The sequence below is a fragment of the Phallusia mammillata genome, chromosome 5 (genome assembly GCF_965637545.1).
Source record: "Phallusia mammillata chromosome 5, kaPhaMamm4.hap1.1, whole genome shotgun sequence".
Classification (NCBI taxonomy): Eukaryota; Metazoa; Chordata; class Ascidiacea; order Phlebobranchia; family Ascidiidae; genus Phallusia; species Phallusia mammillata.
In genome coordinates, this window is record NC_137256.1 from 13977969 (window position 1) to 13992723 (window position 14755).

General features: G+C 37.4%; 2 protein-coding genes across 2 annotated transcripts; one reads left to right on the forward strand and one right to left on the reverse strand.

Annotated features, from left to right (window-relative positions):
* The first annotated feature begins 61 nt into the window (after positions 1 to 61).
* Positions 62 to 6347, forward strand: LOC145227630 (uncharacterized). Its single transcript, XM_080092502.1, has 7 exons — positions 62 to 678; positions 796 to 876; positions 2090 to 2734; positions 2802 to 2907; positions 2966 to 5367; positions 5485 to 5530; positions 5798 to 6347. The coding sequence occupies exons 1-7, from the start codon at positions 470 to 472 to the stop codon at positions 5951 to 5953; spliced, it is 3645 nt and encodes a 1214-aa protein (XP_079948628.1). The 5' UTR covers positions 62 to 469; the 3' UTR covers positions 5954 to 6347.
* On the reverse strand, positions 6161 to 14755 carry LOC145227631 (uncharacterized). The gene is made up of 16 exons (XM_080092504.1): positions 14426 to 14755; positions 14172 to 14317; positions 13996 to 14100; positions 13809 to 13934; positions 12244 to 12339; positions 11990 to 12100; positions 11742 to 11932; positions 11300 to 11460; positions 11114 to 11227; positions 9167 to 9278; positions 9016 to 9110; positions 8737 to 8927; positions 8505 to 8675; positions 7049 to 7192; positions 6632 to 6692; positions 6161 to 6562 (listed from the first exon to the last, which is right to left on the reverse strand). Exons 1-16 carry the CDS (start codon positions 14516 to 14518, stop codon positions 6467 to 6469), a joined length of 2013 nt encoding a protein of 670 aa, XP_079948630.1. The 5' UTR covers positions 14519 to 14755; the 3' UTR covers positions 6161 to 6466.

A 14755-nucleotide genomic window follows, 5' to 3' on the forward strand; every position in this document is an offset into this window, starting at 1 on the left:
TGACTTGTACCTTTTAAATGTTAAAACATAATTTTTGAGCTATTTTTAATCCACATTTTTGAACAACGCAATGTATTGCGTTTCGCAGAGAATTCGACATGCCTTTACATAGTTTTGCAAACAAAACAGCCTCTGAATATTTAATAACAAACCACTAACAATGACGAATTTAAAGTTCTCCGGACAATAGGACGTAATATGAGACGATTGCTTGGCGACCCCCGTCAGACAACAATTCTAAGATATACGTTTATGTATCTGCGTGTACCACCGAAATTCAAACGGTTGTAAATAGTATTTACTGAAGTTGGTTTGCTGCATGTAGTTATAAATTACCAAACATACTGTTTTGTCACAATATTAGGCACGGACGGTTGCGAGGACAGTTGTTGAGTAGCCCACTGGAATATGTGATGCCCACACTTTTCTGTTTTAGGGATTTTCTAAGGTTTCGTAGTAAAGAAACAATATGGTTGTGTGCTCGGTTTTGTTTCTAGATGAGTCTGAAATTAAACTGACAGTGAACGATCACGCATATGGACAAAGTTTTTTTGACGAGGTTTGCAGTTATTTCAATCTAGCAGAGAAAGATTACTTCGGCTTGAAGAGTGAATGCTCCATTTACAAAAATGTTTGGGTGAAGTCAGGCAAACGTTTGAAGCATCAGTTTTCCCAAAAGTAAGGTTATTTCCAAAAGTTAGTCTTTTAAAATGTATTTTATGTTATTTATATTCCGTTATTATGCTGTGGTGCATTCCTATTTGGCAATGAATTATTAATTCATGTTGTATGTAGAAAAGAAGATGTGTGGACATTCAAGTTTTTAGTGAAATTTTATCCTTCAGATCCCTCATTTGTAAAGGAAGAACTAACAAAGTAAGTAAAGCTTTTGTTTTATGTTTTATTTTGTTGCAACAATAAAGGAGCTGCGCTCACTGAACTGTCTCAATAATGTTTTTGATAAAAATAAGTAGGCTATATGTTTTGATATGTAGCTGTGGAAAGGTCACGAAATCCTACATGTTACCTTCAGCTGGATAATAAACTCTGTAGCTATTGTTACTGGATACATTTAATAAGGTTTGATTCCATAAAAGTGGAAGAAAACAATAAAAAGACGGCCCTTTAAATTCTTCTATTGTTTTGTTATAAAGGCCAGGCGTCCACCAACACGCGACTCTTAGGTTAAATTACGTCATTGTTTAACACATATTTTTGAGGACGGTCAAAGGAAAGGTACTCACAATGGCATAACATATGTCTGTTAATTTTATAATGAACAATACACAAGGTTTCAATAGCAACCAAGCATGCATCAGATAGTCTCAGTTAGTTATGTGTACGAAAATAAACATGTCAAACCCCAAACAATTTAAAAAAATTAGCAACATGCGTTTTTTGGTGAACAAATAAATCGAACTTTAGGAAAAAACTGCAGTTGGGACCCTAACATGCCTGGACTCGAGCCCTTTTTCCTAATCCCGTTTTATGGGTTTCTTTTTCCTTAAATCCCGGCATTGAAGGCAGGTATTTGGCACCTAATTGGGGTTAGGCGTTGAATAATTGTCAGACAAAAATTATTCTTAAGAAACGTACAATGCAAGTAAGCGTTCCTAGTTAAAGTAAGCGGTGTTCTTTGATGCGGACCTTAATTTAAACTCTATCACATTTAGGTCGAAAATTTACTTTCCGTGCTCAATTGTGCATGTAAGTTACACTAGGCGTGTATCAATTTGTTACGTACGGTGGTACTTTCTACAAACCTCCTCATGTATAGGCATATTTGCCAAACTGTAGTTTTTTCGGTTGAATAAGATTTCAAACCTAATTGTTAAAAATGTCCCGTACGGAACCTGTTTTTTTAAGTTTAAGAAAAAAGATTTTGAAAATGTAAGGGTTCTCACAATGGTTTTCGTGACCTGTTTGTTTGTATGATACTTTTTTAGTTGAAGGGAATATTTTGTAGGTGGCCTTAATTATTACCGGCATGATCCTCATACTTCACAAAACATGCATTTAATTCAGTCCCAAAATCCCAACCCTTCATAGTCAGGACATATGTTCAATCAAATTGCCTTTTGTTTTGTAGGTATCATCTTTGTCTACAAATGCGTGAGGACCTTTTGACAAAACGTCTTCCATGTCCGCTCGACACTTTGGCTGTTTTAAGTTCCTACTGGCTGCAATCAGAGTTTGGTGACAACGAAGCAGACGCGAAAGATCTGAAACAATCCCTTTCCTCCCTTCGCTCAATCTTGGATGAAAGATCGATTTCTGATTTTGAGCCCCAAGTCCTCAAGCTCTACAGATCACGTAGAGGAATGCCGGCAGTGGATGCAGATACACAATTTCTTCGATTGGCTTGTAGGCTGCCGCTGTATGGTGTCCATCGCTACACAGCGGCTGACAAACGCGGAGGTGCTTGTACTGTAGGCGTGAGTTCATCTGGGATTGTTGAAATCACCAGCAAGCACGACGCAGTCACGTACAAATGGAACCGCATCAAACACATCAACTTTAAAAAAAAAAAATTCTACCTTAAAATATTAGGTACATCGACCGAAAGTCATTCAATTTCAAAAAGTTTCACATTTGATTCGGCAGTCCAATCCAAGGCGCTCTGGCAGAATGCAGTAGATCATCACGTGTTTTACAGAACAACTGCTTCTGATAAAACGTCGACGGCCTCCATCCAAGGAACCCCGGTTGTCGATCAGCGGAACAAGCTTGGAAAGTATGCAAGATAGTTTTGCACCGATAACGCCCTGCGAACTATAATGTTTCATTTTTTCCATTTACAGAAAGCGTAAACTTAGTTTTCGACTAAGTTTTCGAAAGAAGCGAACCAAAACTGAGGCAGAAACGAGGGAAGAAAGCTCGCAACTTCGACGGCAAAATCCTACTGTGGTAACTATGGTTTTGTGGCTTTATTTTTTCTTTGTCTGAGCGATAAAACTTTTTTAAGGTAAGACACAGTAGTCTTCGAAGATCAGCAAGTTTAAAATCGGAAACATCCAGCAGTCCGTCGACTAGTGAAGCTTCGCCAATACAAAAAAACGAGCTACGGTCGATTCTGAAACAGGCGAAGCGTGAAAGCAGTTCCGAAGATGAAGACGACGGTCGACCCTACACAAGCGACGATTTAATCATCGACGAAACCACAAAAGTGGAAGTGGTGAAGTCAAATCTCCTGTTGGTTGAAACAATTCCAGAAGAAGATGAAGAAAGTGTCGAGATTGATGAGTCTACGACGTCTCCAAAGAAAACGGTTGAGCATCTTAACCAACCGGTTGAACCCACTGTTGTAAAAAATGTTCCTGTCATTGTGCACGAAACTTCACCTAAAGGCAAAGACGTAATAGCTGTTCACCCTCCAGAGGTTGTAATCGAGTCACTGAATGACAACCAAGAGTCTGAAACGCCCACAAATCCAATTAGCAGTTTGAGTACCAAAACCAATGCTCTGGGCCCGCCTCCATTACTACAACAACACACAAAGGATGCCTTAAAGATTAAGCTACACACCGAAATGTATGACGTCAATAATGAAATCACAACCGACACACGTGAATCGCCTAGGACCGACTCCTTCAAGCCTGTACCAAACGATGACCAACCGAAAAACGTTCCCGACGATATACCAGTATTTCCAGTCCAATCAATCAACACACCGGAAAATATGGATCGATCACTGGTTGCTAATACGCTGGATGGCAAACCAGATAGTCAAACACAGTCAAACACGTCAGAAGCGTCATCAATCTGTTCCAATCAATCTCCAGAACAGAAATTATTTGAAGAAAAACAAAGTTGGGACACGGGGTCCAACACCGTTGAAGTTTCGCCAAGCTGCAACGAGTTACCAAGAGCTGAATCATTGGAGGCCAATCAAGGGAGCGAACCTGAAGAAAACGTAGGAGACGAATTGCTTAGTTCATTAAACGTGAAAACCCCGAACTCGTCAACTGAACCCGATCCACCACAACCTATTATTAGGGAAAACACACCAATTGAAAAAATAACGGTCCAACTAAAAGATGAGGAAGATGCGGATGATTGGAAAACTATCGGTGCAAGCAGTGCAGTTGCAGTACTTGGCGATGATGACACTAACCTCAATGACGTTGTTGGATACGAAGAAGATGTAATTTCGTATGGAGAAGAGAACAGTAAAGATGAAGACCTGAGCCAGGTGGAAAGTTATTCATCCAAATCACCAGCGTCCAGTATTTCGGAATTGACCAACAATACAGACGAGCTTTGCAATCCTAACATATTGGATATTATTTGGGCTAAATGTTTAGGCCCCGAAAATTCAATGAATAACGTTTACCACGAGTTGTTTGGAGTCAAGTTGCGTCCCACAAAGGGGCGTTTGTATAAACGCGATGCAAAGTCAGACGCATTCGGCACCGTTGAATATCGATCCATCGGCGTACAAGTTCCATGCCTACCAGAAGAAGACACAAGCAAATCTACACGCAGGTGCATTCCGAGCTGGCCATTCGATCCAGATTCCCTTGCATCTAAATCAAAAATCGACGAATTAGACCAAGCTGCGATCACGGCAGCTTTGCAAGCACATGTAGAGTGCAACGAAATTCGCCAGAAAATAGAATCAAACATAAACACTAAGCCCGCTACAGCGGAAGAAAGATGCGACAGTGAAGATTCCAATCTCCCAACCCATAATGATAACCTCGAGTTTCCACTGTTTGCAAAAAGCGTTGCATTGTATTATCTACACAGCAGCACTGAGCCAAGTTCGCGCCGTTTATCCGGGGCATCTGCAGAAGAAACTTTGTCAGAAGCATCATCGCCGATACCTTTAGAAACTCCGAAATTTCCACCGCCTATAAAGCGCTTCGTTTCTGCCTCTGACACTGAGGAGAAGGATGAACGAGAATACAACATAGAAAATGATGGAAAATCACCACTGCAAGATGACTCCAGGCCACAGGATAAAACAGAGGAAAAACTAGTCTCGTCTGTAAACATAGTAACCAACCAAATTGCCCATGCTCCACCGCCTGAAGATGTCAATACGATAACATCAGAGCAGGAAAGTAGTTTGTCATCAGGAAGAAGTACTCCGCTTCCATCCAGTGCCGGATCCACGTTGTCAAGGTCCAGTTTTCCACGTTTTATTCATAGCGTTTTTCCATTGAGAAAATCGTCAGCTTCGTCGGAAAGCGGTCGTTCAAAGGAGCGCGGAAGAAAGAAACAAAAAAAGAGAAAATCTAATAAGTCAAAGAAAAGTGCCGACATACCAATTCTTAATCCGAACGCAGCAGATTCAATTGAAGAGCAACGAGACTTTACACCTGGCACAAATGAGACCCGAATTCCACCAGAAAACATGCCGGCGTAAGTGCTTTTATAATGATAGGCCAAACAACTTGATTAAAGACAATTGAACAGATAAATTATACAAATCAATATTAAACATATATCCTGTAGTCTGATTTGCATATTTTCGTTTAGGGATAAAACCGAACACAAAGACGAAAGACCAGCCGAATACTATCAGGTAATTAACACAAAGCACTTTAGAATATTTACCGTTATCGTGTTTTGCAGGAGTAAGTTTATTGTATCAATGCTACTCAAATCCGCAAAAAAATCATTTTGGACTCGAATATACCATTAAACAACAAAATAAAATACACTTTGTAGTTTTTTGAAGGCCGGTCGGTGATTAAATTTCAGGTTCAAAACCGTCCCGCAGTGCAAAAAAGGTTGCCGACCCCTGCTATATGGAGTACTGTTTCAAACAATATCACATCTTATAATCCAGGTTAACGATGATCGTGGCTCACAAGCCAGCGAAACTGATGAAACATCCGCAGTGAAAGATGACACCAACACAAGCACCACTGGAAGTATTGACGAAATCGTGTTGTCCGACGCCGACGAAGTCCACACACACAAAATCGTCAGCATAGAGTGCTGATACGTCATCTCCGCTGTACAGCAAGTCTAACGCTTTCACCATTTTGTCATTTTTTGTAGCGATGTATATATTGTTATAGCTGTTGCAGGTATCGCAAGATTTCTCTTTTATCGAAATGTTCATTCGACTGCGCGATTCACAAATAGCGATCTGCACTAAAGGCAAAGCGTTCTTTGCGCTGATTAAGTCAATCTAATACGCATTACATTTGATTGATATCTTTTATTTTTGCTGTTGCAGATAAAACATATTTTTGTAAATAAAAAAGTAGCTGTGATAACGATCAACATGGCCCTTGTCTGAATCCACAAAATTTAGTGCAGGTCAGTGGACTGTTTTCATTTAATACAAATGTGTAGAAGAAAACCTTATCTCTTGGTGTATATTGTTGTAGCCAAGTGATGAGTCACAGTTTGGTTAAGTTACTTCAATTTGCTTCTGTATCACCCACACTTGCTCATGCTAATGAGGAACCATCTTTCTATTCTCACTTCTCCACATACTTAGGTTTTCTCAGCTACCAACCACCGCTGTATGATGATAGGTATTCCAAAAGTCAGGGCCTAAATATCCATCCGGTTTAGGAACTTGATTCGTTTTTATGCATTCCTACAATGAAATTTATGATGGCGTTGGTGGCATAAAGAAATAGGAAAAAATAAATATATATATACCAACCAGTAAAAACATTTCAAGGCGCTGAAGAGGTCCCCCTTTGTTGCCAGAAACTTCTTTGATTCTGCACAATGTATATTCAATATCTGTACTTTTTTGGGTTAAAATGTACATTGTCTTTTACATCAAGATTTAGATAACACTTATGATATACATATACACCAGTGGTCTGCAACCTTTTAAACAAACCATGCAACTGTACTTGTGTAAAAATAACTACAACTTTGCAACCAACATTTTTGTTAATCACCTTACATGCCATCCTTGACATGTTAGCCAGGGGTTGCTGACCCCTGATCCACACATTTATTGCTAGGTTTAAAACAGTGCATATTTCACCATCACATGTGTATTATTTTGCATTTAATCAAAAGAAACTCATACATCTAAGCAAAAAAACACATTTAACATACAACTTACTTTGGAAAATAATCATGGCACAAAGAATAAAGAAGTTTTTTGAACTGGAGATTGTATGTTTCCATTAATGCATGTCCAGCAATTTCAAGAAAATCAAACAAAACTGTAGCAGTTATTTCAGGCCAAGGTTCGAGATTAAGCATTCTAATGAATGAAAAGTAAAACATTTTCGAACATTAAACTAGAAAGGGGGCTTTCCCATTATTTTCTATTTTATGTGTTCTATCTCCTATTCAACAATTTACTAGATCAGGGGTCTCCAACTCAAAAGTTGTCCTGGGCAAATTTTCGAACTACCTAGAAGCCACGGGCCATATGCAGTCTTCAATGTCAAAATGTTCTTAAAGGCCTTGTACTACATGCTACACCAAACATAGAAAAAACATGTGGTTACATTACCATGGAATTAACACTCTACGCCAGATGTTTCCAAACTAGATAGTTCATGGTCAGTCTTTAGTGGTTAATAGTTATTTTCATTGACCTCCAAGAGCTCATGGCATTACAATCTTACTTGCGCATTGATCAATGCCTTTTACTTCATAGCAAGCAACAAAGAAGGCAATTGTTTGCGCATAATTTCATATCTTAGTTTTGTCTGTGATGTCACAATCCACTCTTAAATCATTGATATGCATAACCAAGTGATAATATTTAGGTAAAATGAATTCTAAAGCTGTAGTGGTAAAAGTTAAAGTAACTTTTAGCAGATTACGCTGTTTAATTATGGGTCCCCTGACAATTTATTGACCACTTTTTGGGTACATGTAGTTCATCCTTTAACCTTTATTTTCTCTAACAACGTTATGCCAGATTAATCAATTCTTTGAGACTTTATTTGCGTCAAACTTAAAAAAAGGATTTACATTAGATAACTTACTTACATGTGCGTAAATTGGAATAAGTTTGATGCCTTATTCTTGACCAAACAAGTGTTAGACAGGAACAAGCCAGCACTATACAGAAAAAAATATGGACAAAAACAGGGAAGGGGCCCGCAATTATTTTCTTATTTGCCATTTAATGCTATTGTAGAGTGATTAATTCAACTTATAGTATTAACTGTTGGGGGTCCTGAAGTCTTGATTTTATTAATTTAAAATGTAAAAACATGTTAGCAGATAATTAAGAATCTAAACTGGTACTGCAGTCAGAATTGTTTTTTTATTCAATACATCAACCTATTCGTTTGTAGAATTGCATAAAGTGCCTATGTGTAAACCCAGTTTTATCAACAATTAACTATACTGGGAAATGCTGCCTGTCATTTCATTTATCTTTGATCTATCTTCACACAATTTCTTGTTACTCCCTAAAAATGGTGTAGCAACATGTTTTTCCCATTCAATAATAATTAATATATTACATAAGATTCAATACACCAGACAACTTCTGTATCATTTTGCAACCAATAACTTTAAGAGTATCAAAAAAAGCTCATAGCAAGTCAATTTACCTGGTGATCCACTTCCAACCTTCTTCAATGCCATGAGGATGTTTTCTTACATTGGGTGGAAGTGGGGATTGTATAAGTGCTGCATAAGTGCGGACAAAACCTGACATTCGCTTGAGATATTTATCCTGGGGTTCCACACTGCCATCCTCACCACAAATATAACCACGTAACCTAAACAACATCTGCTGCTAAATAAACATGTACATAAAAAGGGGGCTTAAACAGTACATACCTGTTGTACTCTAATTCAGATTGATTTTCAAGTTTAGGAACATAACAGGGAATTATAAAAGGACATTTCATTTGAAGTTGACCCAGCACTAATTCACCAACTACTTTATTTTGTTCCCATACTCCAAGCACTGTTAGGGCAAGACTAAACGCTGCAGCATGATTTGAAGACACCTGTCCCTCAGCTTGTTTCTAAAACATAAAATTCCTTCGAATTTAAACCAAAATTCTCACATAATATAATTGTAAATAACAATATTTATTGTTTAAACAAACATACCACAAACTTCTTGGCCATAAAAAAACATGCATAATTCGATGCATTTGGGTGGTTGGAAATGTTCACCCGTTGGTTCCCGAAATTAACATCTTGACCTGCATTACAATTGTCAAAATACTCCTGAACATTGGATTACACAAAAGTACCTTACCTTTCAACAGCCCATTAAGATCAGACAATTTGCTTTTTATGTCAGAGCCTGATCGATTTGTAATTGAAGAAATTGGAACACTGATTGCTTTTGTGAGGCCAATGATTAATTTCTGCAACAAATATTAACACACAATAATTTTTGTTGATACTTTGTAGAGCAGGGGTGGGGAACCTATTTAGTGGTGCGGGCCGCATGAATTGCACAAAATTTTCGGGCGGGCCAAATAGTTTTTTATTTTCAAATTCCGTCTAAAACTAGAAGGGTTGCTTAGCACGTATTGCCCTTGCACATACACTATAACCTATTTTAAAACATTGATATATTTCCTATGCTTATTTTATATTTGGTCCCATACCATCCACTGTCTTTTATAACCTTAGTTGTTTCTGCAAGCAGAAACTCATGGGTCCCCACACATGCAAAGTTTCAGATAATGCATTTCAAGAGATAACCATATGAAAGTTTAGTGTTGTAAGGTAAAACGCAGTGATCGGGACTGGGCTTAAATATTAATACTATGTAGAGTACAAACTATATAAATTTAGATTTACCCCAGGTATTGTTTGAAGTATGTCCCAGTTAAGGTTCTTTTTCAAAGAAACGAAGGAGTAAGTAGTGGCATAATGGGGTAAAACAAAAAATGAATAGTAAATTCTACAAGCTGTCCAATTTTCATTCAATTCGAACATTGTGAAAAGGGTTACACATTTTAGAGATTAGTTGGTTAAGTTGTGGTGCTACAGGGCAAAACATAACATTTGAGAACTTAGTATGTTTAATAAACTTTGCAAATTTTCATATAATTAGGACATTTTTTAAAAGTTCATTTATTTTAGGGGGCTAGTTAAGTAAATGTTGGGGCTACAAGGTAAAACACATCAATTGAAACCTACAAATAGCATAGTCCACATACTACCCAAATTTTATCCAATCCCGACACTGTTTAAAAAACTGACCCATTTTAGGGGGCTAGTAGGGTAACTAATGGGGTCCGACACACAAACTAAAAAAATAGGAAACCTCAATGACTCAATTAATAGTACTGCAAAATTTCAGCCAAATCCACCAATGTTTAAAATGTCGACCACTAGAGGTGTTTTGAGCAACAACCGTTAATGTTTCTTACATCATAGGGCTGTTAACAACCCCCTAACTGCCATGGAACAAAAATGTTCACCAAGCAATCCACAAAGTCACAAACGAGTAACATACAACTACTTGCCCTTGTAACACTATTGAGCAACAGAAATCTTTCGTTTGTGGTGCCCAGTAACATACAAATCTGTTTTACACTTTGGGGGCTTGTGGGGTAAATGTTGGGGCTACAGGGTTGAACACACCAATCGACATCTATAAATGGCATACTCTATAAGCTATCCAAATTTCAGCCAATTCTGACACTGTTTACAAACTCACCCATTTTAGGGGGCTAGCGGGGTAAATACTAGGGTTATTTGGACAAACAAAGTGGGATGCACATCTACATAACTATATCTACCATCTGTGCAAATTTCAGCCAAATCCATCAAACATTTGATGGAAAAACGAGACTGACAAACTTTGGGGAGAAGAAAAATGAAAGAAAAAAAAAAGAAAAAACAATTTGAGTAAAATCAATATGTGTCCCCTTCAGGGAAGGGGACCCATAAATACCCAAAGCACACAGGTGGTTTTATATATCATAGCTCCAGATTCTATTTTTTCTTTGCTGTTACTTGTTTGCAACAAACAAGGCATACAGGTTTATTACTTAATACGATTGAAAAATAAGAGTTTGTCTATTTTTTTTTAAAGTTTGGCGTCATAATGTGGAATGGGGAGATATTAAACATAAATCAACCATAAAGTCCAAGTCATTTCATGAAGGGGGGGCATATTAAAAAGGCAAGCAGCTGCATGCGGCTCATGGGCCGCAGGTTCCCCACCTCTGTTGTAGAGGCATACCTGATGTTGTTTATCTGAGTTCAGTTTTTTCATAATTTCCTCATATTGGTTGACCAGTTTCTTCAACTCTTGAAATCGAAAATAGGCTGATCGACTGACTGAGAGTTGCCAATCCTAAAATTCAAAATACTTTTTTAGAACATAAGCTTGTAACAAAAACTTTTTATGAATAAATTGTTACTGTACCTTTGGAAGGCTTGGACAAGACAATTCAGGGTTATTTTGTTTTAGCAGTTTTTGCTTTTCAATTTTCATGATTTGTTTTCTTTTCTCTTCCTTTTCCTGCTGGAGTTGCAACTGCTTCCTTTTGTCCTCTTCAACAAGTATGTTATGTCTTTTAAGTTCCTCTGACAAATAGACAAATGTGCTGATAAAGTACTTCATATGTTTATGATAATAGGATCACTTAAAAGAACAAGTTAAAGATGGACAGCAAAACAGTGACAGGATTTTGTAAAATGTAACTAAACACAATGTCAAAAACACTTTCTTTTTTGCAGTTGTTTTTAGTTTAAACATTCACACTTAGGCACAAAACTAAAATATGTATACATCCACTAGTCCAGTGGAGAATAAAAATTGAAAAATTATTGCAAAAATTTGTTGTTAAAACATATCTTTTTCAAACCTATTGTGGCAATTATTGTTTGCGAAATAAAAAGAAATTTTGCAAGAACGTCCGAGAGAAAAGTCCATTCTTCATGTTCCATGATTCCTTGTTTGTGACAATGCTCAGAAAGTTCTTGGATTTTATGAAAAATCTTTTCAAACGATTCTTGAAGAGTAACAATCTTTGCATCATGTACAAACTCCTTGTAACTTAACAGACAAACCATATATTGTATTGTGGTTTCTAACAAACACCACCTTATGTACCTTTCTTTTTGAAGAATCAGTTTGGTTCTTGCATAACACTCAGAACATTGATTAAAAATTGTTTCTGAATTGTCAAGTCTTTCCTTTCCTTGCTGCTGTTTAATCTGTTTCCTGAATACAAGTCAATGCGAACTATAACAACAAGTTGCAAAAGACAGTAACAACTATAAACGCAATCATTCTTACAAAAGAAATATATATGCATGATAATTTTTATTGCTTTTGCACAACTTAATGATAGTATTTTTACAAACCTTTTTTCAGCCTCTTGTAGTTTTGTTCTCAGTTTTCTGGAAGAACTTTGTTGCTGTTCAATATTTTGCTGCTTTATAGTGTTGGCACTGTGTTCGCTAAAAATAAACGCAGATTTAAAGGTTAGACTGCCAAGAAAATTTGCTTTACGAGCATGGTTACCACAGAAAATTTTTGACACAACATTTTTAGGGACTGAAAATATTTATTTTAGAGTTTTGACCTGGCTCTAAAACATTCACCAAGTCTGTTTTTTAAGTTTTTTTGATTGGAATTTTTACATATCGTAAAAAATAGCATGGATACCTTTAACTTAAATTCGCACTGAACTCTTAACATCTTTCTCCTTCACCCAAATGCAGGGGCAGCAAATACTCTTTGGAGCAAGTTACAAAAAAGGTAAGTTTTAACCTCTTGAACCCTAATTACATTTCAGCAAATTATTTCGTCCAATGTTAACACAACATATTACTGGCTTTGCTAGAGTGAAAAACTGTCGCACACCAAGCATAGGAAATCATTGTATGATAACACACGCAGTGGCGTATCCAAGGGGAAGGGGGGGGGGGGGGGGGGGTTTGGGGGTCCGGACCCCCCCTTTTCAAAAAGTTGTGCGTAAATTAAATAGGCCAAAATCGTTCCGTTTACCACTGTGTGATAACAGGGAGTCGTTATCTCAAAGATGTGAGCCTTCAATCTCTTGTATTCGCTTGTTATCTAATCGCCAATTGTGATGTAACAAGGGTTTAATAAGGAGGTTTATGCGCTAACAATCGGAAAGTTACGTGCCGGCTAGGACGCTGGTAGCAGTTTCTTGCTAAGTGGTAACTGCACTAAGTGCAACATATCAAACTGTTTTTGCATTTGAACAATGTAAAAGTGTAAAAAACGTGTAATTTCGTGTTGCTTTGATCCGCCAAACACGTAATAGTTTATCAAAAACATTAGATCGATGTAAATCGAGTTATGTTATTAGGGTAATTTGTTACTTGCCAGGCACAATTTATGCCTTCTGCAGTTACCACCTTTAGTGCATTCATGACTTTGCGCAACTTAACAGTAGGATTACCGCTTCAGCAAGAGATTTAGTTCTTTAGAAATTGGACCCTGTTTTTTTAAGCAACGATTTTGATTACCTGACAGTCACGCTTATTTTGCAGCTGCAGTTTGGCTGAGTAAGCTAGATAGCAGCGGCGAAATCAGAAAACTACAAAGCTTTCGCTAAAATTACCTGTTCTTCCTGTCAATTAGATGGGTAGAAAAACCGCCAATTTTGCAAAAAGTGCTTTGCCACAAAATGCGTCGTTTTGAATGACGTGTGACGGCATAATGACGTCATTAGGGATTTCCCCCAAAAAAATTGTCGGATCCCCCCCCCTTTAAAAATATCTGGATACGCCCCTGAACACACCACTAACATACAAGTGATGATAGTAAGGAAAGTAAACCTGGTGAACATTGAGTACTCTTTTTACGTACATCAGTTTTGCAGGGGTTGAAACATTATGCCCTATTGTGCCTTCAGTGGTAAATGAGGAAAACTTGTCAACAAGAATATTAAACCAACCTTGATTTTTGAAACATCATCAGATCATGCTGGCGTTTTTGTTCCCGAGATTCATCCTTTTGTTTCAATTTCTGCAACTTTTGTTGAGCGTTTAAAAAGGCCTTTTTTTCCTCTGCTTGATACTCTCTAAAGAATTGTGGCAAGAGGTAATATGTATTATGACTTTAATATAAAATTTACCAAGTACCTGAGTTTGTTTTGGATTTCAGTTTGCTTCAATGCTTCACTCTCTGCAATGTGTTGGGCAAGAATAACGTCTGCATTATCTCCAATTACATTAGGAACATGATTTCTGCAACAAAGTAAAGAAAACTCAATTTTAAAAAGTCAAAATAAATTGTACTGTAACACCATAAACCATACTTGCTTGATTTTTTGTTAAAAGATTTTGTCTGATAGTCGTATTTGCTTTCCATATATTTCAGCTCGTCTATATGAGCTTCGTCTTCTACTGCTTCCAGGCAAATCCTCAATTTGGTTAAATTGAATGGGTGCTGTGCTGAATCATTCTAAAAGTAATTTTGTCACTAATTTTGGGGGGTTATTTTTATTTGCCTTCATTTACTAAATATCCAACGGAAATAAGGGTGTTCATTTAAAAAATATAATTGGCGTACATTGTAAATTTTCTTCGTAGGAGAACGTGTGTTTCCATATTTTAGCTGCCCTTTATCAGACTGTGAGAGTCGTCCATAAATATCTGTCCCCATGCTAATGGCACTAAAAAATTATTGTCAGAAAGAGAAATTGCAAACTCTTTGTTCTTCGCACAAAAACTGCTGCAATAGACGTGTGCTATGCTGCTTTGTTGCAACTGAGAATTCGTCAATTCGATACCTCAAATTGCATGCAAGCGTTGTTACCAGGACCAGGTACCAGCAGATTTATATACTTGTTACTTGCTCCGTGTGTTCACCCAAGCGTGACCTTTGTGATGACTGATGAGA

Coding starts and splice junctions, on each gene's coding strand:
- LOC145227630 (XM_080092502.1), top strand. CDS start 470: ATGGTTGTGTGCTCGGTTTTGTTTCTAGATGAGTCTGAAATTAAACTG. Junction 2,735..2,801: donor CAGCGGAACAAGCTTGGAAA/GTATGCAAGATA, acceptor TTCCATTTACAG/AAAGCGTAAACTTAGTTTTC. Junction 5,368..5,484: donor CCACCAGAAAACATGCCGGC/GTAAGTGCTTTT, acceptor ATTTTCGTTTAG/GGATAAAACCGAACACAAAG.
- LOC145227631 (XM_080092504.1), bottom strand. CDS start 14,518: ATGGGGACAGATATTTATGGACGACTCTCACAGTCTGATAAAGGGCAG. Junction 9,279..11,113: donor ACTCAGATAAACAACATCAG/GTATGCCTCTAC, acceptor TATTTGTTGCAG/AAATTAATCATTGGCCTCAC. Junction 9,111..9,166: donor TCTTAATGGGCTGTTGAAAG/GTAAGGTACTTT, acceptor ATTGTAATGCAG/GTCAAGATGTTAATTTCGGG.